The sequence below is a fragment of the Cygnus atratus genome, chromosome 2 (genome assembly GCF_013377495.2).
Source record: "Cygnus atratus isolate AKBS03 ecotype Queensland, Australia chromosome 2, CAtr_DNAZoo_HiC_assembly, whole genome shotgun sequence".
Lineage (NCBI taxonomy): Eukaryota > Metazoa > Chordata > Aves > Anseriformes > Anatidae > Cygnus > Cygnus atratus.
Window position 1 is genome coordinate 37,650,636 of NC_066363.1, and position 25,408 is coordinate 37,676,043.

General features: G+C 43.3%; 1 protein-coding gene across 1 annotated transcript in view; it reads right to left on the reverse strand.

Moving 5' to 3' along the window:
* Positions 1-19,141, reverse strand: part of RFTN1 (raftlin, lipid raft linker 1) — a 96,304-nt gene extending 77,163 nt beyond the window's left edge. The window contains exons 1-2 of the mRNA XM_035556420.2: positions 18,891-19,141; positions 9,122-9,277 (exon numbers count right to left, since the gene is read on the reverse strand). Of these exons, the coding sequence (XP_035412313.1) occupies positions 9,122-9,266 (145 nt within the window). The 5' untranslated portion in view covers positions 9,267-9,277; positions 18,891-19,141. The remainder of the gene's footprint in view (positions 1-9,121; positions 9,278-18,890) is intronic.
* Between the last annotated feature and the right edge of the window lie 6,267 nt (positions 19,142-25,408).

A 25,408-nucleotide genomic window follows, 5' to 3' on the forward strand; every position in this document is an offset into this window, starting at 1 on the left:
TTGTAGTAAGAAGTCATACGAAGACTAAACAAGTTACTACAGAGATCGTGCCTCATCACTTCTGTCCCATAATAAAGCCATAAGACATTTATTATTTAAAGTTACAAGCCACTGTGTGTCCCAGTTAAAGACAGGGGAAGTTCTGTTTCTTAGAAAACAGGATTAGGCTCATCTGGCTTGAAGAATCTCATCATTCCACCAGAAACGCCTGTCTACTAGCCACGCAGACTGCCAAATCTGGTTCCTTGGCTCTTGAACAGCATCAGGAGATGAAAACCACATGAAGATTGGAAAAATGTGCAAAGCCAGAGGCAAAAGAAAAGACAAGGCCACTCAGAAAGATCATGTGCAATTTCTTATTTGCTGATAGGATGGAAAAGTTTCTTGGAAGTTCAGAGCTCTTTTTAGACAGATCTGTAACTATTTTTCCGTGATGTGAGTGAATTACAATTAGCATTCATTTATGTATGACGTATGGTATGTATCTATTGTAAGAATTCGGTAATTGCATTAAGAAGAAGCTTCAGCTAATGGAGTAGATACAATCGACAACTACATGGTAAGAATGGAGTATTGTAGCTACCCATTCTTCAGTCTAAGAATGGATACAGACGAGGAAAGCTAACACAAACATGACTATTGCAGCACCCATATTTTTTCCGGAGTGGAATCCATGAATAGAAAACATCTTGCAGATGTTCCTTCCCTCCCTTGTCCATTTTGCATTTGCACGCACCCATTGCCGAACCACAGAGGCAGAATCCACGTAGAAAAAGTGGCTGTTACACTGCTTGATGTATTTGGGGTGAGATTCCATAACAGTACCTAAAAGAAATGTTCTTTTTTTTTCCAATCACAAGCTGAAAATACCAGTCCAAAACACATCATATGCACATTCTTTGACATATTTGATACTTCTAATACACTTACCATATTGTATCTAAGCTTCCATCTAGCCTATTCTAACGCAAAATAGCAGTGCCACAGTTCAGCTGGGTCTTCAGGAGACAGGCAATACCTGAAACTTTTTTCTATTTGAAATTTGACAGGTACACGTAAAGGCTATGTAACTATTAAGATATGGGCTTGGAAACTTAATTCATAATATTGACCAACTTCTTGCTTTAGTTTCTGTGAGAAAAGTGTTTTTAAGGCCGTGATCTACCAGCTAGAGCAGTGGATTGAACAGGATCTATTCCCAATTCTGTCGCAGTCGTTGTATGACTTTAGATAAAGCTCTTCATACTTGCTGTTGTGGCACAATTAAGTGTAGCCATAAAGCAAAACCTAACAGGCTGAATGTTCATATCCTTATGTATTACCCATCTCAATAATATAAATGTCATACAATACATACGTAGGCACATACATTACATATGCATTCTCTCTTCTGTAGGTATAAGCATATCTATATCTGTACATCAATAACATGTGCATATGGTCTCCCATAACAAAAATCTATATAAGATAATTATGGAAAGCAAAGCCTGTATTTAGAAACTGGAATATCTCTTACGGATTGTACTCAAGTTATGGATCCTTAGTTAAAAGCCAACAATAGTAAAGAAGTTCAAGTTATTTCTAACAATTCCATAAAGCAAATACATTTATGATGTAATTTATTATATTTATTAAACTACTAACATATGGAATGCTCCTTTTATGTCAAATCGCAAGTTTCCCAAGACACGCAAGTAAGTTTTATAAACTGCTACAGCACAAACATTTCATTTTGCTGTGACTTACAGTGGCAAGCCCTGAAGGGTTACATATTACTAGACTGCAATTCACTTGAAACAAAATACCTGCATGCTTTAGAGAAGCCAGAAAAATTCATTTCTTTACATTTGCATTAATCATAGAATCATAGAATATCCCGAGTTGGAAGGGACCCATAAGGATCATCAAGTCCAACTCCTGGCACCACACAGGTCTGCCCAAAAGTTTAGACCATGTGACTAAGTGCACAGTCCAATCTCTTCTTAAATTCAGACAGGCTTGGTGCAGTGACTACTTCACTGGGGAGCCTGTTCCAATGTGCGACCACCCTTTCGGTGAAGAACCTCCTCCTGATGTCTAGCCTAAACTTCCCCTGCCTCAGCTTAACACTGTTCCTGCGGGTCCTATCACTGGTGATTACGGAGAATAGGTCACCTGCCTCTCCACTCCCCCTCGTGAGGAAGTTGTGGACTGCGATGAGGTCCCCCCTCAGCCTCCTCTTCTCCAGGCTGAACAGGCCCAGTGACCTCAGCCGCTCCTCATATGTCTTCCCCTCTAGGCCCTTCACCATCTTCGTCACCCTCCTCTGGACACTCTCTAACAGTTTAATCTCCTTCTTGTACTGTGGTGCCCAGAACTGCACACAGTACTCGAGGTGAGTCTGCACCAGCGCAGAGTAGAGCGGGACAATCACCCCCTCGACCGACTAGCGATGCTGTGCTTGATGCATCCCAGGATACGGTTGGCCCTCCTGGATGGAAAGTCCTAATGGAAAGGACTGAAGCCCAGTCCCAGCAAAGCCCTTATGCTGATTCTTTTTATCATGTGCATATTTTCATGTGTAAAAAATCTAAGCTGAATGGGATCTGCATATGCACAAAGCTGAAATGAAGGGGAATCATTAACAGAATCTGAGATACACAGAAATAATCCATTGACCTCTTCTGCTCGTCGTCTTACTGCTCTTAATATGTTATATATTAATATCCTCTCAAGCAATGTTTTAGTCTGTCGTACATGATCGATATACAGTCTGGTTCAAGCTATCACATCCCATTAATAACCTAACAATATTTTGCCTTGCTAATTTTATTTCATCACTCCTGAGGACAAAATGATGGTAACTAACCCGGGCAACTGGAAATACAAAACTGGAATGCTAATTTCATCTATGTTCCTTTGCTTACAAAAATGAAAACAGGAAATTAAATAACTTCACCAATGGAGAAACAATTGCTTTTACTAGTCTTAAATCAAATAAGAACACCTGCAAATGCAGGGTCTTTTTTCAGATATACAGCCACTTGCTCAGAGGTTTTTTTTTTGTTGTTGTTCTGCTTTTTTCCCTCTCTCAGATGAATGGTGAAGAGAAACAGAAAGCAGAAACAAGGCACAAATAACTACTTAACGTAATATGAGAATTACCAGTAGGAAGAGATGGTAAGCACTGAAGTCGACAACACGTATTACGTTTTGTAGCAAACAATTTCCTGATAAAAATGCATACAAATTCTGTGGAAAAAATGCCTTCTCTATCCCCAGCTTGCACACTTTCCACTGTGTGACACTTCCAAGTTCCAATCAGATTATTCTTTCCCCTCTCTGAGGGAACAACTGAGGTTTTTTTGATTAAATTAACTACGTAGACTACACACAACTGAAATTTAATCCTATATTAGGAATATGTCCATATTGAAATGCTTCTTTACATTTTGATTCTAATATAATTATATCTTTTATAAAGGTTCATTAACCCATATGTGCCTTTATTAGAAAAAAAGCAATAAAAGCCCAGCCATATCAATTGTAATAAAGCTGCAACTACCCTTTTTTTTGAGCAGCAAAACTGGCCCAAAGCATTACTGTATAGTAGTCAGAAGCTTGCCAGAACTTGAAAGACAGATCCACTTACAAATTTATATATTTTTTATATATACATATATATGCATACATATAAAAATGCCTCAAATCAGAAAGGTTAGTAAGTGTGTAGTAAGTTTGTTATTCAAGGAGCATTGGCCTGGTAATACAGTCCTTAGGCAACAACAGTTAAAACACTTCAGCAAAAAAAATAGGGTGGAAATGTTGAAATATAACTAATAACCTTACTTTTAAAATAATTTTCTTTTTTTTTTTTTTCACTAAAGAGAAGAATTATTGACAATAAGGATAAAAACCATATGCCCTTGTATTCACATTATGACTTCAGAACTTCTCTGGGACATGTGAAGTATTGTTGTTTTTCATTCCATCAGTCAAAACATCTGGATTTTAGTGGGTTTATAGCACAAATGGCTTGTTCAGACTATAGCCTTTCCCCATTTAAAAAAATTTATATCCCCATTTCATTCTCATCACATGGCTAGCATATGTTTCATGCCAACTTTATTCAAGGCCAAAACCTGTCATAACTCATCCGGCCAATGCATTACTATAGGAATCTAAAGCAATGCAAAAAAGAGATCCAATCAAGTCAGTAAAACCAAACCAAAAAACTCTACCCTAATCTGAGGAGAAACCCAGAATTCTTGTTCTCTCAGAGGGTCATCAAAACTGAAAAGAGACAGAAGAAAGGAAATACAGGATGAAGAAGAGGCAGAGTTCAGTTTCTGTACGATCTGTCATTCTGAGTGAAATTTTCCAAAATAAGTAGATTAGATCCTAACAGGGCAGGAACGCAGATTGTTTAAACATTTCTCTTACAAATCAAATAACAAAACAAACAAACCAGCTTGCCCCACAAAGTCACTGTTGAAAACGTGCATGCTTTATATTAAGGCTAGTCCGTTTGTCGGCGTAGGCCCTCCTCAGGTACACATGCCATTTACCTCCTATTTCCAATAAAACAGAAACATATGGCACCTTGGAGGTAAGAGGTGCAAGAAGATCAATATTCACTTACTTCTATTATATAGTGATGGATGCAAAATAAACAAGGTTTTTTTGTTTGTTTTTTAAACTTACGACGGTCATACAGTCTTTATGTGTTGGTGTTTTTTTTCTAGTGAAGTATACACACACAGACACTAATTGTCTCTCCTGGCTTTGCAGCAAAAGGATTTACTGCAACATGAATCTGATGCAACTGTCTTTTACTTTCCTCAAATTCTTCATCGTTACAAAATTCGATTATTGTCACTTAGCATTTGTCTCCCCTCAATGTCAGCGAGGAGGCGTCCAGTTGAGCAGCCAGGCTTATTGCTGAATAAGGCCTTATTATTCTGAAGCAAGGACTAGCCAGCAGAGAGCTGGAAGAAGACTGGGCCTGCGGATAACGCTACTGAGAGCAGGTTTTGGAAGAAATGTGTGCCCTCCCTGCGGCCTCCCCTGCCGCTGTGGCATGTCCCCACCAGGAGGGGCAGGTCTCTCACACACGGTGTGGCCCAGGGGCACGGCAGGAAAGCGGGCAGATGAATGACTAGGGGTGAAGCCTGTCAGAATAAGGCTGGAGAGAGACCTGACACAGGGCACAGTGATAAGCAAGACTGACTCAGTAATGGGATGAACTTTGTAAGAGGACGATGAGGTGGGTTCAGTTCAGGAGCTGGATGAAGCTCCACGCTGCAGCCGGGACAACCTCTCAGCTCACTACTGCCACAAAGGAGAAGGCCCCACTCTTTCTCTGCACCTCCTATGGCGTGTTGCTACCCAGCAACAAGCCATCCAAGTCAGAAATCCATTAATGGCTTCTTCAACAAAATCTGTGCTGATTTTACCAATTTAACTCAGGTGAAATCTGCTGTGATCTCACCAGTGGGAGAACAGCAGCCCATATAAGCTTTGGGCAGTACAGACAACTGAAGGGTAGCACACAGGATAATACTGTCATGGGATGACACTGAAGATGGACTGAGACTTCTTGCAAGAGGCTACCTTAATGGAAGGGGAAGGCTCGTGAGCAGACATTGTACAGCCAACAAGATAAAATCCAGCAAACAACAAGAGAAAACCCCTTGAGGGGGCTTCCCTCAGGGTTCTGAAATGTGCAAAAATGTGCAAAGTGCTCCTTGTTCCTCAAGTGCTAACCTGCTCTAGATGAAAACCCTACATCGCTAGCAATTATCACACTTGCTCAAACAGTTTGGCAAATCTAAGGGTTTTAATTCTGAAGAACCACAAAGATTATCAGTGTTGTGGCACATAATGGGAACTGAAGGGTTCTTCATACTCTGCTTTTCTTAAAAGCATGGCAGTCTTTCTGTAGACACTTTACTTTCCAGTGTGTCAATCCCTTAACACAGGGGAATGTCAGAATGAAGGTTACACTTGCAACCTGAATTCAGTCTTTTGCATGTATGCATTATTTATGCAGTACTTACATAAGCCATCTAACACTATTTGCCATTGGACATCTGCCTCGGTGTACAGCATGGCTCGAGTTTGGAAGTGAATAAAAATATGTAATAAAGGAGCATACTGCCTTATCTTCCTTCAGCTGTGTATGTCATGTGTATGTATGTAAACTAAACAAAGACAGAAAGAAAAGCTAAGTTTCTGGCTAACGCAGCAAATGACCAGCAGGATGGCATTTTATCCTGCTTCCAACAGAGCAGTGCTAATGTCCTGTATCTTCCTGGCTGCATACTCTCACCACTTACACCAACTCCAGTATTTTCAGAGCCTTTCACAAGACACTGACCACTGCATAGCCTTCTGCCAGACTGACAAGTTACATGAGTTCACAGAGATGACACAAGGTGAAACAGAGCACTATCTCCCCACTTTCAGGCACAGAAAACTTCGGTCCTCTTAGCTGCGTGTAACACTGCAGCTAAAACATACACAGCATTCTGGAAAGCGGTGTCTGGTTATCTGGATTTTAGATTAGCGAATACATGCAGTTCCAAACTGCAAATGTGATCAGCATCTACACTGATGTCTAAAGTCAATGAAAGCTGCTTTTGGAACACATGAAAAAACACTAAAGACTTGGAAAACTTCTGGCTGTGTATTAGCTCCCATTTGAAAGTGGAGATAATCATATCCCTCTCACTATTAAGATTAAATGCTTGCAAGAGATACAGGTAGCAGAGCAGTAAATATTACAGAGAAGCCTCAGAGAAAAATGAGTAACCATCTTCAGAGCCAGATCCACTGATGTTCTAAATAAGGCCTAGAGTAACGATACAGTAAAATACCAAGCAGCCACTCATAATTTAGCATGGCTTTTTCTAAAAAGCATACGAAGCAGAAAACCTGTGGAAAAGATGATGTCAGGATATATATGCACTGAAAGGGCTAAAGTAGATTCACAGAAAACAGACTTCACAATCCAAATGTTCTTTTTACACAGCCGTGAGCAATTCATTTTTAGAAACATCTGAATCCGTGCAGGCATAGGTGAAGCACTCATCATTAACTCTGGTTATCTGCAGAGGTTATTCCTGAGCAAATAATACAAAGGAATCAGAGATTCTCTTGCTATTGAGAAAAACCTGGAACATCCTAACACTATGTAGTGGGCCAGGAGCCTTCATACAGCTGGTGACATGAACAGGGGGGAGCTGCAGAACCCCGAGCGCTCACAGTCATGGGTGATAGCTACGAAAAAGAGCAAGAACCACAGCTTCGTGACCTCCTCACCTGCCCACCTGCTGGTATCTTCAGAGACCGGAGTGATGGGGATACAACATGCCAAATCAGAACTCAGTAGGAGCTGTACAGCTTATACTCACTGGAAGACCAAAGAATTTGATAAAAGTACTTCTATTCACAGTCTCTTTAAAACCACGTCTCCTAAAATCCTAATAAAACAATCAAGGATGAGTGAGAAAAGCATACAAATACGCTTTACAGCAAACCTACCCACTTAACTGGACGTACAAAGTCTGGGTTTAATTTTTTGCTCTGTGCCAGACATCCTCTGTGCCTCAGACAAGTCACATGGCTATCGAGCGTACTGGTTTCACCCACACGGTGACAGAGATACATCCTCCATGAGGAATCACGAGAACGCACACATGAAACCCTGTGAGGCATTCAGCCAGAACTGCAACGAGCATCACAGAGGAGCCCATACAAGTGAGCCCTCAATACTAATTCATTTCCACTAATTCCATCTCTCTGAAAACTGTCAAACTGTCAAGCAATAGAAACTCAGACTGTTCACTCTGAAATAAAAATAAATAAATGTGGAAACAACTGTAATACATACACATGGAAAAAAAATTCTCTCCAATTTGTTTGGTGCTCTCAGTAACTGCAGTGCATCCCAATTAGTGTAACAGCAAATGGAAGAGTATGAGAGACACAAAGTCTGCAAAGACAAATTTCTCAGCTCCTGCACTGCCTACAAAAATCACACTCCTGTCCAACCACCTACTCCAAACCTCCACCTTTTTCAAAATACAAGCCTGCTTGCAACAAGTTTTAGAAAACAACAAATTCACGTTACCCGGGGTTGAACATACTGAACTGCACCGAGAGAGGTGTCACGTAAAACAATGTGCTAGCAACTCTTTGTCTCACACAGAGAGAGACCTACCGCTTTGGCTTTTCCTTTGACCTGACTTGCACGACACGAAGTAGCAGCACACTGCAGGGCGAAAGCAGAGAGGCTCTAGCTGGCACCCAGCCAGCTAGCTGTAACACATTTTGGTGCTGTGTTGTTTTATATATAGCAAGAAGCAGGTCCCAGCCTTCTGCTCAAGCTTCAGATTTCCAAATGGTGTGAGGAGTAATTGCTTGTAGAACAGGCTAATTTTGAAGTGAATGAGGGCACAGGCAATGGTGTGAGCAATACTGGCAGAGATGCTCGATGTCAATCAGCAAGAGAAAAAATGGAATATCTACGGATCGTCATGAGAATTAAAGCAGACTACTTCAGATATCAAAAAAGGTAAAAATCGCACGAAGCTGGACCCTCACTTCTTTGATGTTTTAGATTTTCGGGGTCTTCCATTACTCTGTTTCTACCCATGAGTACAGCTATAGGTATTTGTAACCATGTAAGAGTTATTTAAGGTAAGTTTGCAAAACTGAGAACACTAACTTTAACCTCTCAAATTACTCCTGAGGGAGCACAGAGAGCAGAAAAGGAGGAAGAAAAAAAAGAGTAGCAAAGTATATAACCTGCCAGACTTGAATCACTTTACCAAATGAAACCTGGAAAAAATGCGAATTAAGGAAATGAACTTACAGCCTTAGAGTAACAAAAAAAAAATTGTGGGTAGATAGAATCTAAAATCTGAGAATCTACAAATACTTATGGTTAAAAATTCACAGAAAATTCTACGTAAGATCTCTGCATGTAAACACTACGAATGAAGAGAAAGGATTTACTTAAACTAAAAGACATTTTAAAAACTTTATTACACACACTATTCTAAAGCCATTATAGAGCAATTAACTTGCCAATTTGTACAGAAAAAAAAAAAATTAAAGAAAAACTTTGTGTACTTACCATCATTTAGTGTTGTGAAGTCCAGGAATCGATATTCATAGCTAACATCTATCTTGGTTTCTACCTGGGGCCTCTTCAACGTTGAATAGATGTTACCAGGTCGTTTTTCATCATGCTTCTCTAGTTTGTTCAACCCACAACCCATTTCAGCAGCTCCTGATGCAAACAGGCAAGGAAAGGGAAAAAGGAAAATGACTAAACGTGTTATTTTTTTTCTTTCCAGTTTCATTCACCATAATATAACATTATGATGATTTTTAGTTTTTAAATGCAAACTACCTACAAACTATATGAAATAGTGTAATTGAATAAATGCTCAGATAGTAACTAACGTATATACCATTCATATCAAGCCCTGGGCATGCTTTTATTTTATTGGAAAACTGACAGTTTAATGCATGTATTTTGCATCTTTCAAATGTATGCAATAATACACTCTGGGAGACACATAGTGCATTACAGAAAGTGGCTGAAAAGGCAAAATAACTTGCTAATATATGGGCTGACAACTTAATAACAATTTTTATATGAGCAGTTACTATGCAAGCATATAGTATTGTCTTTCAAACAGACCTTTGTAACATTCAAATTAACAAGATTTGTAATTCAATAGACAAAGCAGGTTTGCAGAGAACTACCAGCATCTAGGAAACCACCTCATTTCCTTCCACCTCATTTTTTCAGGCTAGCCACTGGAAATAATGGCACTTTGTAGAAGACTTCTTCAAAACAGAAGAGGCACACGACTGCAGAACTGGACTAGATAAATCTGGTTGCTTTAATAAGCAGCCAGTCCCCAACATTTTAAAGGATTACTCCTGACAATCATTTCGGCTACATGTTAAAGGTTTCTCGATATCCTGCACGTTGTGGCTCATCTGAGTATGGCAGAACTCAGTGAAAGTACCCATGCTACAAGGAGAAACCAAGTCCTCTGGTTCCTCTTCGACAAGGCTGGCGTGACTGAGGCAAATTGTTTCAAGCAGCAGTCAGTACGAGAAGATGAAGACGTACCAGCCAGGCACCTGAGGTTTTCATTACAACCCACTGAACATCCTGTCTCTGCCTACAGAGAAGAACCAACGCTTCTGGGAAGGGAACAACCACCACCTCAAAAGCTTCTATCACAAACTACCACTGCCTTTTCATTGACACACAATACATGGGCCTGAAGTGGAGAATGAAAAGCTAGCACGGGTTCCCTGTCTCCAAAGGTGTGCTTCCACAGCTTCGTTCCCCAAACGCTTCAAAACTTTCACCAAATTTCCAGCACAAACATATCTGGAATCTACCTGCGTACTTATTTACACTCATATTGCACTTTAACAGTTTTGGTCCCTCCCTCATTATTTCCCTGTAAAGCCATCTTCAAGAAGAAATACCATATCGCTTCCTGTTCTGTTAGGAGAAACGTGCTCGAGCCTTTTCTGCCACTCATGAGACGGCAGCTCTCTGTTCCCTTCATCCCCCCACCAGCCCTCGTTTGCATCGTTCCTGTTTTCATTTCTCCATTTGAACACAGGTGACCACACGCTCAGGATGAGATCCTAACAATGCCTACTGAAAGCGCGTTAATGCTTCCCCGTCTCTCCTGCAAATGACGAGCCCCCTGCGCCTCAAATTGGGTTAGCATTTTTCACAGCCGAATCACACGCACGGTTTACTGTCATCTTCCTATTAGCCAGAGAGCCCATTTATCCTTATTTGTATCCAGCACAGCTAATTGCAGAGTACCCTATTTGCAGCAGAGATCTCTGCTCGTTCCCTGTAACTTTGCTCTATTGCTTTACGTTCCCGCTACCTGGTGATAAAACCCTCGGCCAGTCCTCCCCGCGCCCCAAAGATCAGCAACGCCACCCAGCGCCGCATCACCTGCTGATCCCGTACGTGCCCATCCACACCTTAACACAAAGCCACTAGCAAATATATCAAAATGGGACTGACCAACACATCAAACCCCAAAAAAAACCATACAGCAGAAAGTGGAAGCAGAACATTTGCTAAAACGGCCTGTAGCAGCAAGAAAAATGGGCATGTTTTTTGTGTTCCTGAACTTTGAGCGTTTTGGGATTCATCCAACAGCAAACAACCTCGTCGCCTGGTTGTTTAAGCAGAAAAGTAAAAACTACGGTATTTTAAACACTTCTCTGTCTGAAAGCAAGGTCTGGGGAGTTTTTCGATTCTGTAAATTTAAGGCTAAAAAAGCTCAGGATCCACTTTGTTCCTCCATTTGTACTTTCTGCTATTATTTTTGAATGCCTTTTTTTTTTTTTTTGTAACGACAACTACTATACTACGTTAAAAAATAATTATTTTTCATATATACAGCAGCTTCTGTCTTTTGCCCGTGTAATGTGATAAGCACAAGTCTAAACCGTTATTTTCATGTACAGATGTATGCTGTACATTAATGTGCCTAATGAGATACTAAGAGGATCTTCATAGACTGTCATGGGCCACATCTATGCAACGCTTCATAAAGATGACTTTACAAGGAAAAACGAGGGAGGGACAAAAATTATAAGCGATGAAGCACAATATGAGTATAAATAAATAATAAATAAATATGTTGTAGACTAGGGGACTGAGGTAGCAGTGTTAGCAGCTGCATCAAACTCCTTCAAGTTCCAGCGATGCCCTGTAACTCTCGCACACTGAGTGTCCGGGACGGCGTTTCGTAAGGAAAAAATTCCATTCCAGAGGTCGCCAAGCAGCGGCGCCTGCAACCCGCAGCCACGCACATCCCCGGGATTCCTTGGACAGCAACGGGGGCCGCGGGAGGGGACCTTGGGGACTCGGCGTTTCACATCACAGGGAGTTTTGCATTCCTTCCTAAATCGGGGTTAAAGCGCTAGAACATACGAGGCTGCTCTTCCAGCGCTAGCTGCGGGTGCTCTCCCTTGCTCCTCCACCAAACCTCGCTGAGAAACGTGGCCTGCCTTCTCTGCCCATCCGAGTGGTGATCTCCGCAAGCCACGCCAACACGCAAGCCGTTCCCTATGAGATACCGGACCTCCTCCCCAGGGACCGGACCAAAAGCACATTTTTCCTATTAATTCACAGGGGGAATGCTTACTACAAGACAGTGATTTTCACCTTCCCACTGCCTGGCTAAAACTTCAGTTAATATCCTTGAGGACAAATACTTGCCATCACTCTTTACGTATAGACGATTGTATTTATGTTACTCACACAGTGTGAGAGAAAGGACGTTTTCTTTCAAGTCAAAAAGAGATTTCAGTAGAAAAAGTGAGTTTCACAACATCACTATCTTCTCCACAGTAATTACGATTCAAGTGCTTCAGCCGTAAGAAATAAATCTTAAGAAATAAAGTTCAGCCTTTGATAGAGGAGTCAATTAAAAAATCCAGAGGCGTATGAATACTTCAGGATTTCTAAAGACACTGATGATGGATGGGTGACAGATAATCACTGAATCGCCACATTCTGCTCAATGCTGTCCCACAAACTTCCTAGTGGGACACTTTGTTTTATCACCTTTCGAAATCTTTTTACAGTAGTTATTCTCCTCCTCCTCCCGTTCCTTTGCAGCAAAGTCACTCCTGCTCAGAGCCCTTCCATCCTCAAGTCTGAAAACATCTCTTTGCTTTTTAGTCAGAGAAATCTAGTTGTCAACACGACACAATTCACCTTCCTTCATTTTCTGCATTCAAGGTATTGAAGAGCGCTGTGAGAAACGTTTCTTCATTGATGCTTTCAAAGTAAATCTCCACCCACTTTAGTCCCCTTTTTCAGCAGCTGCATTGTTTTGCTATCACAGATGTTTAAAGCTGCTGTACTACCTATATTTATCCTGGCTTTCTATAGCTGCATGTGGTTCTACAGCTTTTTTCAGTATTACAGCAAAATATGATCACTGAATAGTACTCACTTTTCAGTAAAATAATTAGAAAATCTTCAAAACCATCACAAAATTGATGAATATTTTCGCTCTTCAGTAGGTTCTAAGACAAATTTTCTCATTTTCGTTAACTTAAAAATTAATTTACCAATCCACTAGTTCCATATTTAAAACAAACACCTTGAGCGATAGAAAAAGCAACATCTAATGAAGAATATAACCACTGAAATGAAGATTTAAGTACAGGCTCTTGCAGCTACACATGCTGGAAAAACTAATCCCATCTGCAGACTCACTTTTTATTGTGAATTAACCTTACGCGTGCTCAATTATCTTGACGATTTCTAAAACTATTCTTGCGTTCAGGCACCTGGTAAAACTAGAACTGAAACCCCGATCAAACAACAGATTTTTTAATCTGTATCTCATTTTCATTTTGCAAAACATCAAAAACGGAAGCCGCGATGAGTCGCAGAACAGCAGCAAAGCCTACGGTCAACTAATTCCCAAGCTTGTCTTCTGGAGGACAACAAAGGCCCCACCGGCGATAGGGAAAGAACAGCTTGCTTCTGCAAACTGAGGCCAAAATCTCAATCCACGTTTTGTACATCCCAAGGGAATTCCCACCTCGGAAGACAGGGGATAAGCCTCTTGCTGCCACCTCTTCCTCTCCATCACTGAGCAGCGAAGAGCCCCACTCCCATGGCAAATGACCGACCCCTGAGCGCTGCCTCCCCATCCAGGTTTTACTGAAATCGGCACCACCTCCTGCCGTGAAAAGCAGTCGTCAAAAAAATTACAACAATTTGTAGTCAGCAGAAGAAAAAACAGTATTTCCATTTTTAAGCACCTCCGTGATCCATGAAAATGAGTGTGTTTTGAATAAAACATCGAAATTTTTATAGCTCTTCTAGAGACCTGCCAAGTTTTCAACTCATCATCTCTGAACCTAAGCTTTGTTAAAATACTTCCAGCAGCTTGGGTTTGCTTTCTCACTTCCCTAGTTTGTGTTCAAAATAGATGAAATAGCAAGTTCAGAACCACCAGAGAGCAACAACAAGCGCAGGAGAACACCATGTGGCTAACCATTTATTTTCTTGTTAATAATGGCTTGGGATGCCTCTTCAGTAGAAAAAGGGCACAAAGAAGGGAAGAAAAAACAGCTTAAATTCTGTCTGATCTGGGGGGGGGGGGGGGGGGGGGGGGGCGCGGCACAAACAGAGCTAATTTTGTTGCATGATGTATCGTCCCCTCCTTCCATGCAACTCCTAACAATTCATCTCCAAAGAATAATAATGAAAATTACACTGAAACGTAACAGAGCCACATGGCTAATGGAAGCTTGAATAGATTACCAGACCAATTTAAGGGATGCTTATCAGCTAAGTATATATTGGCCAAACAGTTTATTTCAACTCTATATCAATATTATGGAATGACTACTTACAGGGATGATTTGCAAAGGCTGCCTAAACACTTCTTTTAAAGACATATAGTAAGGGATTCAGCTGCTTAGCATATAGTATGAGTGCATATGCAAATATTGCCCAACAAAAGGAGAAGCACAAATACCTGAAATTTAAACAAGGTGACTTTAATATTTACACTCCAATGGCATCCATAGGAGACATGCTGTCCAGGCAGATGACGTTCCTGATAGCTTGTTTTTAACCACAGTTAGTGAGAATAAGCTTGCTTGCGTTAACGCATTTTAAATGTTTATTGTCCAGAACTAGCGACCTCATTTTGTAAGCTTTACCATAAACGATGATTTTTTAAATGCAGATCCTAAGTCACTGCTGAAGTTCCTTCCACAAACTATGGAACACGGCGTTCTTATGGCGAGTTTAGCAGCTGGGAAACCAGATAACTGCACTGTATTAATAGGCTTTCTCTCCTGATTTTGGTTAAGCCCTTTCATCCTGATTCTCCCTTCCATGGGTAATACTTAGCTACCTCACAGGGATGCTAGAAGGCTTTTACAAATAATTACAGGACTTCACATTTGTTGTGCAGTAATGAGACACACTGATTTCCTTAAATCCTCACTCCTGCAATCCTGACCTTTCCATTTTCAAAATAATAAGCACTTCATGCTCAGCTCAGTTCACTTGCTGGCATGTGGTCACTTAATTCTTGCATCCTCCGCAGTCTGCAAAACACTGGAGTGTTTAGTCCCCCCTTCAGCCCCAAACAAACCCTGAGAGAGCTTGCAAATTATGGCTGAGTACCTTTTCTAGCATAGTTAAAGCAACGAAGCAGAAGATGAATAAGAGGGCAAAAATAATCAGGCAGAGAAGCATAAATGAAGCGGGGGATTGGGAACACCAGACCTGACAAACAGGCTGTGCAGATAAACAAAGGAAGGAGCATAGTACGCTAAGATGGCCCTTGAGAGGTTCCCAGGATAAAGCCCCGCTCCTGTGTTTTCCCCTCTCTGGTCTAGCACTGCACAGGCTTTTTGTGTTACCTCACGAAGGGGGAAATTCCTTACCAAGGACCTTGCTGGTCCTTTTTCCCCAGTATTACCGTTCAGGTAACGGTGCAAGCATATATTCAACATGTATCATGATAATTTTTATTTGTGGGGTAGGAAAAGCTGTTTAAGTAGCAAACGTTTACAACGTAATTTGAAAGAACCTGTATTTGTTCTGAAAATACGAGGAACGAGTACCATAAACCAGTCCTATCTATTTCTGGATGTCAGAGCTGAGCGATTTTTTCACCACATAGTTGCAGATTTGACTGGCGATATCAGGATTTTACACTTGCAGTTGATAAGTAAATCTCTTCTTATAGAAAGGCTGGTGAAAACATAATCCCAGAGTTATTCTTTATGATTGATTTCATTTAAATTAAATGGCAGAGCAACCCAAGTAAATCTGCAATTAAGGTTTTCAATTTCAAAAGGCAAATCTCAAAAACTAAGGGAACTCATTAGTGAGATGAACGGGACTGAAAAGTTGGAGGACTTGAACACAGGGGAGGTCTGGAACATGTTTAAACTACAATATGAATATCTGCTGAATTTGTAACCCAAGGAAGTGACAAGAGAATTCCTAAGAAGGTTTCCAGACCTAGTGAGATGAATTACCTAATAAAGAAGGAAAGGTAGAATAAGCAAAAGGCTTTCAAGGGACACGAAAAAAAGCTCAGCAGAGGAAACTACAGTCTCAGATCAAGAAACACCAGCATAAAGTGAAATGTGCCAGAAGTCAAGCTCAGTTAGACAGGCTAAAGATACCGCAACTAAACAGAAGCAGAACTCAAATCAGGAGGAGTAATTTGTCTCAAACCAAGAACTCCGAAAGAACCGTCGTAATGAAATGCAGATTCAATTGCTAGAATTAAAAACAAACAATTGCACCAGCTATGGTACCGTCTCCCCCAGAGACGAGAAAATGTAGTGCCTACATGAAAGCAGAAGGAAAACATCATTTGGTCAGTTTGGCCCGTTGCTAGTCTAGCCTCAGGAGTTTGCTATGCTTTGGGAAATTTTAAGAAGGAAACAAAATAATCTGTGGGTATATACCGTATGGATTCAACAAAGTTAGAACTGAGAAGTATCATTCTCAAGTCAGGAAGAAAGCACAGTCCCAGCACACAGCGTATCAAATAATATGCCACAGTGATAACGTGACTTTAACAAAATATTATGAGGCGCTATTGGTTTTACCACGCTGTTCACAAGGCTGACCTCACACACAACTCTGCTGCCCTGAAGAACGCCCACCACTTTCCTTTTTTTCCACCACCCCTGGGTCTGCAGGTACCCAGGCTACCTCTGCAGGCTCCCTGCCCACCACCCACCAGCTCTCTCCAGAGAATCAACGCTGCTTTGCACGTGGGAGGAAGAAGAGCAAAGGGGACAGAGGTAACCGGCAGAGGTGTAAGACAAGTGCTGTGTTGGTCTTGGGGAGCAAACTGAGAACAGTGGGTTCGCGGGAGAACCTTGCTCCTAACCCTACCCGCATCACCGGACGACGTTATCCAAAAGATTTAATATTCAGTCCTATCATGACGCAGTGATATCGTGATGCTTTCTTTCAGTGCAGCAAAAGATCCAGATGGTTCCACTCGCTTCTACAAAATACTTTTAGGTGGGGTGTTTCTGGTAACGATAAAGAAGCGTTAACATCACTGGACAAAGTACTGGTAACATTTCTTCTGAAATACCGCGGCTGCAAACGTCCAAGCTGCCTTCAGGTGAAGACGGAAGGCTGCTGGGATGCTACGAAGGACTAGGAAACTACTCCGGAAAACTTATAAGGAAACCAAAGCAGCTAACATCTACTGCCTAGAAAATTAAAGACTGAATGGACCTGACAGAAGCACGCACAGGAACGTTAGGTATGAATCCACCCCTCCTATGAAGTTAATCCCACAACACCCTGAACCCACAGAAATCAGACAGTTAAAACAGATGCGTACTGCGATGTATGCACAACAGCTTCAAGGACAGTGAGTAAAACCATGGCAAAACAGGGCTACACAGACCAGACAGTCCCATGCTTACTGCCTCAGGCTAGTTTGCCATGGAGTACAACCCCGGCAAACTGATTTGGGGTAAAAGGTGAAGCGGACCGTGGAGCTAGCTGGGAAGTTGTGGGATCCCAGATGAAGCTGGGGGAAGAAATAAGGGAAGTGTGATTTTTTTTTTTTTTTTTTAAATACAGACGTCACCGATTTTGATTTTTATGCTTCAGCAGGCCGTGGATCCTGCTTTTCGGCTTTTCCACCCGAGATGCTGCGGTCACTTCGTTACCAAGACATCACACGCAGCGTGGTGTCCTTGTTTCCCTGTGGCGCTGCTCAGAACTCCCCCGGGTATTTAGTCACAGCTGTACGCACTCATTTCAGGCCACGCTCCTGCTCTCAGACCGGGGGAATGCCAGCGCTCGAGTGGTGGAAAGCCCCTTGTCTAATGTAACTAACCTGAGGTTAAGTTAAATTCCTAAAATAACCGTTCAATCTGCGACTATTTTTTTTTCCTTAGAAAAAAAAAAAAAAGGCAGGAATTAAATACACAAATGTGACCACTGGTATTGCGAAAAAGAGTACCGTTGCCAGTAACTTTTCCCTTCAACACCAAAAGCTGAAAGGAATGGATTCCTTACAAATAAACCATAAAAGCAAACGGACAAAAAAGATTTCCCTTGTACACTGGAGATCGGTTATGTCCTGACAGCGTCCTGCGTTCCTGTTAACTCAAAAAGCATAACCGATTCCCAGGGGAACGAAACCCGAAGGGGCACACGGTCGTCACACGGCTTCCAAACTTCGCCCGAGCACCCCGGAGCTTGGCCAGGTGCGGCCAAGCCCCCGCGACTTGAGCCCTGCCAGCTCCACGGGTGGCCGAAGAGCTCTCAGAGCCCGTCCAGGTGAATTCTGCTCTTCCAGCCCCGCGTGGGCTGCGAGAAGCACACGCCGCGGTCCTCCTGACAGGAGCTCAGCCAGGCGGGAGGGGTGTGCTTGGTGGTTCACCACCGGTGGCCACCCGCCACCACCCCACCTGCCCTCGCACCCCACTGGGGACGCACCGGGGCAGCACCACGGACCCCAAAGGCCGTCCCTAATCCCGCCTTGGGGCAGGATCACGGCCGAGCCGAAACCCCCCGAGCACGCCGCCGGCTTCCCGGTGCCCTGAGGCGGCGGGCACGGAACGCGCCCCCTCCCCGGCCGCCCCGGAGCACGGGCGGTCCCCCCGGAGCCGTGTGCCCGGCAGCGGGGAGGCAGCGGCGGCCGCAGCGGCTCCCCTCGCCCCGCCGGACGCCCCGCGCGGCCCCGCCGTCCCCTCGCCCAACTTCGGGAGGCAGCGGGCGGAGAGGCGAGGCGCACCCGCAGCCCCTCGCCGCCCCTCGCAGCCCCCCGGCCAAGTTTCCCCCCCCCCCCGCTCCCCGCCGGTACCTGGGACAGGCGGCGGGCGAGGCGCAGCCCGGCGGTGCTGAAGGATGCCCGGCGGGCGGAGACGGCCGGCCCCGCTGACAGCGCTTCCTCCTCCTCCTCCTCCTGCCCGTGCCCGCCCGCCGTGCTCCGGGGCCGCCCCCCCCTCGGCGCCGCCACAGGGAGGTGCCGGGGCAGCGCCGCTCCGCCTGACGGCCCCGCTGCCCGGCGCGAAGTTTGCGGCACGGCTCGGCCCGGGGGGGCGCCTCGGCGGGGCCGGGCAGCTCCGCTCCGAGTGCCGGAGTCCGGCCCGGGGCCGCGGCCACTTCCTCTTCCTCCGAGCCCCGCAGGGGCAGGGGCAGCGGCGCCTCCCGGCCCGGCCCGGCGGTGGCAGGGCTCCGCCGTGCGGCCGGGGCTGGAGGACCCTGAGGCAGCGCCCGCCTCCCCTCGCCCCCCGGCGGGTCCCCTCTCGCCCCCAGCCCCGCACCTCCGAGCCGGGCTCACCCCCCGCCACACACACACTTGTACCAGCCGCGGCATCACGGGGTAATGGGGGCACAAAGCGGGGCAGGAGGGCTTCAGTCCCACCTCTCCCCACAGCAGGGTCTGCTGCAAGAGCCCACGCAGCAGGGCTGCGTTGTGGCAGGTCTTGGAAAAACCTCCGTGGACTCACTTAGCACAACCCCCCTGGGCAGCAAAAACCCTTCCTTACACACACAGCCTGGACTCTGGGCAATGAGAGGCACCCCCAAAGCCCTCCTGTCCAAAGGTGGCACATCTGTCTGTCTGTCTGTCCGTCCAATTTCAACAAGTCCCTGCTGGCCTGTTCCTTGAGCCTGGCCAGGTCCCACAGGACAGCAGATCAGCCCTAAGGCTTGTCAGCTGCTGCCCACTCTTCAGGGAGCAACAGCACATCTTGTCACCTCCTCCAGGTCCGGAGCAAGAGATTAAATAGATCAGTACGCTACATGCCGCTGGCCTCCAGGCCAACTGTCACACCCACCTCTGTAACCAGCTTTTTACCCATCTGGTTGTCCACCCACCCGAACTACAGACACCTAAGCCCATACCGTAACAACCACTGTCACCTTAACTAAAGTTGCCATGGCACCCATGGCACCATGGCCTTGGTCTGCAATCCAGCCACTCTATGACAGAAAGCAAACAGTTGACAAGCTGTGACACTCTTCCCAGGCACGTGAAATACATGAAAGCAAAGGTTGTTCCAAGAGACTCAATGATTTTTCAAGGGATTGAAGTTCTTCCTGCTTCCCCAAATTGTCCTTCTTGCCTTTTTTTTGGAAATGGGTGTAATATTTGTCTTACTCTAGTTTTGCAGATCCTCTTCAACCTCTTCAGAAGAATAAAGCCATCAGTCTGATCTTCCCAGCACACTCAGACACTGCCCAGCTGGTCTCAGATCTGTACAGGTCAAGGTCTCTGATGAAATCTGTCTTGACCTTCATCCATCAGGGGTAGTTCTCTTCCTTGAAACTCACCTCTAAGCACGCAGGACAGCAAAACTGAGGCGAAGGCAGCTTCAGGTTCATCAGCCTTCCTTGTGCTCACATCCTGCAACAGGCCTGTATGTTACCTGTACAGCCTTTTACAACTAACAGCTGTCTAGGGCAACAGGAGATGCTTTAAGCCCTTGTATGTCAACACTATTCCTACATGCCATGGCACCATTTCTAATAATCCTTCTTTGTAGCCTGTTCTTGCTTCTACCATGATAGTTTTTGTAATGAAGTTCAGTCACATGTTGCTGGTTCAGCCAAGCTCTAATCTGCCAGCTTTCCAATGCTCCTTCACCTTTCAGGATGCCATGGGAGGCAGCTCTACCAGTTCCCCAGATAAGCCAAAGATTACTCACCAAAATCCAGGGACTTGCTTGTTCTAATCCCTTCAGGATCCTGAGCTTCACTAGATGACCACAACTACAGCCAGAGTTGCCATTATCACATTCTTAAACGTTTCTTCCTTGTTACTGGAGGTCCAGTTGTACATTAACCATTTGGCCCATTCAGTATCTCTTTCATGACAGCTTCTAGAGATTTGTTGGATTGTTTGCATCTCACCGTGTTACCCTTCCAGCCATTAGGGAGATTAAGTCCTCTGCATAATCAGGGATCTGTGACCTATATGCTTGCTAATAATTTAATTGACCTTCCTCATAACTGGCTGGTTTGTAATCCCACCACCATGTCACCCTCAGTGGTCTGTCCTTTGATCTTACCATTCTCACCCAGCCTGTCATCCATCTAAGAGTGCCGTACCAGAGAGGAAAAATATCTGCCTTCATCTTCCTTGTCCTTCCAGAAAAACTTGTATCCATCCCAAATAGCATCCTTGTGGGCCAAGTCTGGAACTTTGCTTGCCACCTTGATCATACTTCCCCCTATGAGGCCAGAAACCCATTCAGTGACTCCTAAGACACCCTTCATTAACTCTGATACTGCTTGAAGCCTTTCTGCCCTGCAGACGACACAAAATACATCTGCTGTACTTCATCCACTTATGACTCTCCCTGCTGTGTAGGTGTGTAAAACAAATCCAATCCCTATGTAAAAATAAATAGGCAAACAGTACATTAGCACCTTAACTGCAGACTATTTCTGTATTTAAGGCTGCTATCGTGATGGATGAAGTATGTTTGAAAGTATCCTCTTCATTTTTCCCTCAGCTGCTACGAGGGAACATGAGAATTGCCCAGCGTGACCTTTGCCCACATTCGTGTTCTCCTAACACACAACTATCAGCGCTGGCTAAACAAGCCAGCAGCCAAAAGCATAACATCATTTTCCCACCTCCACTGTTTTGAAGTGCCTTCTTTACCAGCACTGAACTATAAAGCAAACACCAATGTCTTGTGTGTGTTAACTTCACCTACCTCCTTTTTCTATTTCCTTTTGTGTGTTCCTCCCTCACCCCCCAATTCCTTTTAATTATTTGCACAGTTTTTCCTCTTCCCTTGTCCCTCATCATTTTTCCTCCACTCATTAGTTTCTCTGGGTTTCCAACTGTGTGAGAAAGCAGCATGCATGCACATCAGGGTGCCGTGTAATTGAGCTGTTTTTCTGATACTACTGTTAAAGCATATGGGGGAAGGATTACCAAGTGTGTGGGGAAGAAGCGAAAGAGCAGCTTTCCCTGTACTATAAGCACATCAGGTCACGGATGGCTCCAGAACGAGAATCCTGAGCACCAGACCTTACCGACACCATAGGATTTTCAGATCAACACCTCAGGGGTTGAATTGAATGGATGTCTGACAACATTAGAGACTTTTGCTGGTGCAAAGTCTTCTCAGATACAGAAAGGGCCATCAAAACTAACAACATTCCTGGATGACCACAGACTGCTGCGAAGTAGCAGCCCTGCACAGATGAAAAGTATTTCAAATTAATGTTTGCAGTGGGTCACAGTGCACAGACCCAGACACTACAGGCTGTCTTTCTGCTACCCACTTCCCAGACTATTAGACACGTCTGCAAACGCAGAGCTACTATATACAAGGTATTTTGACAGCTTTCAAACTGGAATTCCTCCACCACAGGGTTAAACACACAAACTGTTAAGACACTTCTACACTTTTTTAATGGGGTCAATTCCAATTAAAATTATTTCACTGGAAATTTAATGTGAACACGTTTTTTGTGACTACAAAAATCATCATAAAACCAGCAGATTAATTAGAAGAAGAGTATATAACTAGTCACCTACTTAAGTGTGTCTACACTGACAGGAAAATAAACAATCCAAGTGCTTGATATCAAGGCACATAAATGGGAGCTTAACATACAATCTAAACTGATGGTACACATCTTTGTTACTGTTTCTAGACTATCACTGCAAGAAACTCCAGAATTCCTGTGTTCACGTGTTAAATATGCACTGTTCCCATGTTTAGGGATTACTTGCCTCTTTCAGAACCATTTTAGAATAGGTTTCATTTGACATGAGAATATCTAAAATTTATTCAGAGCACCACATGTAGTACTTCTTATAGTCAGAGGCAACATTCTCCAAGAGAAATCTGATTAACTTGAAGACTAAGTATCTTAGACATTCAAAAGTGTTTTTTTTTTTTTTAAAGATATGTATATACACACTTCAGAACAATAAACTACTGCTAGACACAAGATGATTTGGTAATTAAATAGTAAAATACTGCTCTAACAGCCACCTAACTATAAACAACTGAAGGACCCCACTGCTTTGATCAACACTAAGATGTTGCTCCTAGACACTCTACTACTAGGGAACATTAGTTTTACCTTAGAGTGAGTTAAGAAGTGCTTTGATGCATTTTATTTCTGTTTCTATCCAGTGTAATATCTCTTGTAAATACACACTTAGAAGTGCAGAGCTCTACAACCTCTTGTATCAAGCAGGAGCGTTCACATTTTCCATTTGCACTTTGTAGTGCTGGGTGCAGCTGGGTAAAGCAAGTTCAAAGTAGGTGTAAATTGCTATTGCTAGGGCAAGTGAAGCTCTGCCAAATATCTGTACTTATTTTGGCACTGGCAGAGATGATTACACATTGTGAAAAGTAGCAAGAAATCATATGCAGTTTCTCATGTAACATGTTTTTAGTTATGCCCTCAGATAACCTCTTGATTGGTTAATCCAAGCCTTACTTGAACCACTGCTTGGAAAGATCCCCATAAGCATAAGCAATTCATTTTTATTATGAAACTCAGCATGATGCCAGTTACCAATATTTTCAGTACCAATTCGAACTCCAGCACTCAAGTTAATCCCATCCCATTTTCCTAGTTTTCACATCCTAGTATGAAATGTTTACACCTAATTTAGAACGTATTTCTTCTTTGTCAAAAGGCAACACTTACCTGCAACATCACGTTGAACAAGATTCAGCAAAACTTACATTAAGTTAACCAGAACTTGATAACAAGTCTTTAGACAACTTTTCTGTTTTGTTATTTATCTACCACTCTGCAAGAACGTATTTAGCATCTACTGAGATTTCTATTAATAGAACTATTAGAAAAGCCAAACCTTCAGAAACAGAAGAGATACTATGACCCGAAGTGGTTGCATATAAATGAGCATTGTCCAAGGAGCAAAGAGTCCAAGACTCATTGCTGCAATAAGTTGGCACTAAGGAAGCTCTCGCTGTATGTGGTCAAAGCAGGGGTCAAATTCTCCGTCAGAAGGATTATGCAAGACATTTCTCTTGCATTTCTGTTCTCAAAAGTGGGGAAAAATAGATAGACAAACTGATCTGTGATGTGCTTCAAAAACCTGAAAGTGAAAAGCATACATATAAAATATAAAAAGGTCATCTAGTAATGGTAGTAATAGAGCTTAATGCTAACAAGAAGCACTACGTTCCCAACAGAGTTGGAACATCTCTTCCTTTCTTTGGCTATCCAGACCAAACACTACACAGTACCACCAGTAAAGAGGAAGGTGCATAAATCCAATCCCACAAAATTCAGTGCTTAATGCAATAATCTGAAAATTGATACATTTGATAAGTACAGTTCCCAACCTACAAGAAAAAAAAATACTTCTGGGCGGTGGAAAGGGAGGAACAACAGCAGCTTGGTATAGCAACCTAGAGTAGAATCTGTATGATCCAAGTGCATTTAATTCTCACAGTTCCAGGGTCATTTTACAAGTTCAACCAAAACCCTTGAAAAGTACATCCAACAGCAGCTCTGGTCTCATATGTGGCCCTCAGGCCTCACCCAGACAAAGGAGGATGACATGAAGCTCTAAGCAGTTTCAGGCTTGGTACTGGTGACTTTTCTGGAATTTAAGAGACACTTAAGGCTTCTTAAAACAGATTGGATCTGCAGCAGTTCAGTGGATGCGCTGGACCAAGATCCAGCCTTAGTTGCCAGGATAAAATATTAGTAGAGAATGGAAAACAAGAAGCCACAAAACATGGCACTCTAAACGGTCTGGTTTACACTAGAATTAGTATCTCAAACGCTGTATTGTTGATACACCTGAGCAAGCTTTGGTGAAGTCTCAAACAGAAGAAAGAGGTTGTACAGCTGCACAAACACCCATATACCCAGTGCAAGGTATTGTAACATAGCACTAAGTGACAGCAACTGGGACAGATGACTTGGATCTAGGTGTCCTGTAAATACATCCTAATACTTCAACACTCTTGGAGATATCTGCTGAAGAGTCTCAAGCAACTACTTGTAGTTAGTGGCAAAGGAAATCTAAAGAGAAGTCCAGAAACTTTCAAAATTCTCTTTTAAAGTCAAGACCTTAATCAGCAAGTATGAGGAAAATTTTTGTACATGCTGTAAGACAGCTAAAAATGCACAGCCAAACCCCCAATCATCGCAAATTCACATACTCAGCAGAAAGAAATATGTACAGGTCCCTGATTTGCACGTGAAAAGGAAGTTACCTGTATGACACCTACGGAAGTAATAGCTGAGTATGGTAAGCTAACCTCATACATACACAGTCGGTCCATCTCCAAGCTGATCTGACTAAAAAACCATTTGAGTGACACAATGGTTATTGAATGAGCAAGTTTTATGAATTAA